The sequence below is a fragment of the Mastomys coucha genome, unplaced genomic scaffold (genome assembly GCF_008632895.1).
Source record: "Mastomys coucha isolate ucsf_1 unplaced genomic scaffold, UCSF_Mcou_1 pScaffold8, whole genome shotgun sequence".
NCBI classification, from domain to species: domain Eukaryota; kingdom Metazoa; phylum Chordata; class Mammalia; order Rodentia; family Muridae; genus Mastomys; species Mastomys coucha.
Genome location: NW_022196914.1, coordinates 67297265 through 67301492, shown reverse-complemented (window position 1 = coordinate 67301492; position 4228 = coordinate 67297265). Strand labels below are relative to the sequence as shown.

General features: G+C 46.8%; 1 protein-coding gene across 1 annotated transcript in view; it reads left to right on the top strand.

The window, feature by feature from the left end:
• The first annotated feature begins 3425 nt into the window (after positions 1 to 3425).
• Positions 3426 to 4228, top strand: part of LOC116083310 — a 13446-nt gene continuing 12643 nt past the window's right edge. The window contains exons 1-2 of the mRNA XM_031360096.1: positions 3426 to 3540; positions 3640 to 4225. Of these exons, the coding sequence (XP_031215956.1) occupies positions 3426 to 3540; positions 3640 to 4225 (701 nt within the window). The remainder of the gene's footprint in view (positions 3541 to 3639; positions 4226 to 4228) is intronic.

The window sequence follows — 4228 nt, the reverse complement described above, 5'->3', positions numbered from 1 at the left end:
TATCTGTCCGGTTATACCTGGGATGGCAGGAGAGGTTTAGCAGTGCTCAGTCACTGAGTTAGCAAAGGTGTTTTAAGATTAACTGGTGTGGCCGCGGGGTGGTAGTGCACGCCTTTAATCCCAGCACTTGGGAGGCAGAGTCAGGCAGATTTCTGAGTTCGAGGCCAGCCTGGTCTACAGAGTGAGTTCCAGGACAGCCAGGGCTATCCAGAGAAACCCTGTCTCAAAAAACCAAAAACAAGAACAACAACAAAAGATTAACTGGTATGTGTGTGTTTTATCCATAGAGTCAAGGGAATCTGGGTGGGAGCTGGTAGCGCAGCCCATTCCCAGAATTTAGGGGAGGTAGCAAAAGCTACATGCAACAAGACAGTACTTGGCAGGTGAAGCATATACAACCCATAGTTCAAGGTGAGCCCATAAACAGATATTGAAGTGGTGTACAATGAAGATGTGACTTATCACAACAATAAACTTCTGCACTCGAAGCATTGTTTGCTATAGCTGGCCACCTTTCAGCTAGCTCTTCTAACTTAATTAACCCAATTATTCTAGTCTACATTTTTTACATGGGCCTTTGCCTCTTACTCAGTCTGGTATGTCCGATTTCCTGCATGTGTTGATGGCGAGTCGCCGCCTCTTGATTCTTTCCATAGTTCCTATCTTTGCCCAACATTCCTGTCTTTAGTCATTGGCAGTCAGCTCTTTAAACCGATCAGAAGTGATGGACTAGAGTTTACAAAATACAGAGACAGGTGATAATTCCTAAAAATAACAATGCCTAAGTCAGTACTAAACTCTCTGCTGGTACGGAAACCATCATTTGGATAATACAAAGACAGCCTTTAAACTGTGCACAAAAGGAGTATCCCAACAATTTTTTGGGGGGGTTGGGGGTGGGGGGTGCGGTGGTTTCAAGACAGGGTTTCTCTGTGTAGTTCTGGCTGTCCTAGAACTCACAGACCTGTAGACCAAGCTGGCCTTGAACTCAGAAATCCACCTGCCTCTGCCTCTTAAGTGCTGGGATTAAAGGTAAGCAACACCACTGCCCAGCTTAATATATTTTATTTAGCTCAATGGCCAGGCTCTGTTAAGCCTTCCTCGCCTATTGCACGTTTCTTTTCTCTGCCAGCTCAGCACCTTAAATCTGCCCTCAGCTTAGTCATTTTTCTAACCTCTCGCCTGCTAACCCCGGGCCCAGCCAGGGAAGTGGCAATGTCCTAGATCTCACATGACTGATGGCTTCTTCTCCCTCTGAAGCATGGAAAACCTTTTCCTGCACCTCCTACCTGTCTGTGGAGGGAGGGGGTGGGGTGGGGGAGGGGACTGGAAGTCCCGCCTATTCTGCCCAGATCATTGGCCGCTAATACCATTATTGATCAATCAGGAACTAATTGGGGAACAGGATCTTCTAATGTTCACACATAGCTTCCCGATCAAGGCATCAGAACCACAGATATATGTCTGTTGTATAAGTGAAAAAAGTCAAGGGCAAAAAAGTATAGTATCTTGCTCGTTATAGTGCAATAAATGACAACTGTTGCTTAAAATGAGGCCTGGTTTTTGTAGGTTGGAGCCTTAAAAGTATAGTGTTTTCGCTGCTATTTGAGCTATGTCCAAAATACAATATTTGAAACCATACTTGGGGGCACAGTCTTCTAATTCCAGCACTTGGGGAGCTGAGGCAGGAGGATTACTGAAAATTCAAAGCCCCTCTGGGATATCTACTAAGTTCCAGGTCATGTAAGTGACCTCCAGTTCAAAAGAAAAAGACAAAAGACACCCATAAATAAGAAAATACAGAGGGACCACGACCATAAAGCTGACACAATATGTTTGAGGAAGATAAAGAAAAACACACACACACACACAACAACCAGGGAAACATATAAAGTAAATATTAAGTGGGAATCCTTATGACTCCCCCAACTTGTTGCCACTAACATAAAGGGTAAAGCTCCTTGGAATCATTTCTTTACAAATCTATCATTTCTTTGCCTAGAATATATACAAATTTTATTTGAGGTTAGAGAGATGGCTCGGGAATTAAGAGTACCTGTGGCTCTTACAGAGGGCACAGATTAGATTCCTAGCACTCACATGACAGCTCAGACCTGTAACTCCAGAACCAAGGTATCTGATACCCTCTACTGACCTCTGTGGATACCAGACATGTGTGGGGCATAGACGTGTAAGAAAAACACTCATGTGCATATATTTGTAATAAAAATATTTGTAAGATAAGCTTTCTGTTTTGATTCATTTTTAGGTCTTCATCTTCTTTGAGGGTTTCCACATGCATTTAAAAACTAACAGACAAGGGCTAGGGAGATGTCCTCAGCAGGTAAAATAGGCTACCAGTTGAAGCCTAATGAATGGACTTGAGTTCTATCCATAGATTGCACATAAAAAAAAAAAAAAGAGTTGGATTTGTGATGCATCTGTAAATCTGGCCTAGAAGCTTGAAGGCAGCTAGCCTGGAATACACTGCACAATGACAGAAACCACCTGCCTCATTGAGATGGAAGGTGAGACCTCTGACCCCCATGTGTGTGCCATGATACGCCTGCAGATGGACTCTCACACAATTTGTTTTTAAGTTATTACAAATTAACTTTTGAGCTGGAGATATGACTCAGAAGTTTAGAGCACTGGCTGTTCTTCCAGAGGTCCTGAGTTCAATTCCCAGCAACCACTTGGTGGTTCATAACCATCCAATACTGAGACTTGGTGCCCTCTTCTGGCCTGCAAGCATACATGCAGGCAGAATACTGTATTCATAATAAATCTAATAAAAACAGTTTTAATTAAATTTTTTTTGCACATCAAACTCCACACTTCTTTTAGTATCTGAATTAGTATTTTTATTAGTTATTTTCTTTATTTCCATCATATGATATCTCCTTTCCCTGTTTCCCCTCCAAAAAACCAAAAGCCGGACTGCAATTTCCTCCCCACAGCGGCTCTGGGCCTCCTTGGTGCTGGCACCCAGGTGGGGACAACTGATGACATTCTCGTGGTCCACTAAGGCCCGGTCCCGTGGTGGCTCTTCTGTAAACACATCCAGTGCAGCCCCAGCACACTGATCAGACTGCAGGGCTCGAAGCAGGGCACCTTCATCCACAATGCCTCCTCGAGCACAGTTCACCACTCGCATGCCTTTCTTGCATTGGGCAAAGGTGCTGTCATTCAGCAAGCCTGTGGTGGAGGGCAGGAGTGGGGTATAGACAGTTATGAAATCACAGAGAGGCCAGATCTCCTCCAGCAGCAGTTGCTGAACACCAAAGGAGGCCGCAACTTCAGGAGAAATGATGGGGTCATAGCCTATAGTCTTCATTCCAAAAGACTGCATTCAGGTGGCCACCTCTCTTCCGATTCTGCCTAGGCCAAGAATTCCCAGTGTCTTCCCATTCAGTTCGGTCCCCATGAACTGGAGTTCAGCTATCAGCTCCTCCTTGCTCAAGTTCTGCTTCTCCACCACCTGCAGCCCTCCATCTTGCAGGATCTTCCGGCAGCATGGGTCCAGGCTGTCACTGATGAGTACTTTGCGCAGATTTGCGAAGGCCATTGCTAGAGCCAGGCCTTAGAATCAGTTGCTCTAGGTGGGCAGAAGCACTTAATTCAAGAAACTGCAGGCAGGGCTGGCTCGCAGTCCAGTTTGTGGACATGGTGAAGGGGAAATCTCTAACAGGGGTCGTAAACGCTCAGGGCCTTACCAGTGCCTTCTCTCCACACACCAAACCTTGGATTGGTCTGGCAGAAGCATTGGGCACGCTGATGCATGCCTGGGCTGGCTCCCCAAAAGGGACCATCCAGGTGGTTACACAAGGAACATCTCTGAAGAATGCCGGGACCTGCCTGACCCTGCAGTCATTGTCGGCCTTCTGAGAGAAGCATTGAAGCAGGCAGACGTGAACTTGGTGAACGCTAAGCTACTGGTGAAAGAGGCTGGCCTCAATGTCACCACATCCCACAGCCCTGGGATCACAGGGGAGCAGGGCAGTGGGGAATGCCTCCTGACTGTGGCCCTGGCAGGTGCTCCTTACCAAGCTGTGGGCTTGGTCCAGGGCACCACACCAATGCTGCAGGTGCTCAACGGAGCTGTCTTTAGGCCAGAGGTGCCACTACGCAGGGGCCAACCACTGCTCATGTTCCGGGCTCAGCCCTCCGACCCTGTAATGCTGCCCACTATGATTGGCCTCCTGGCAGAGGCGGGTGTACAGCTGCT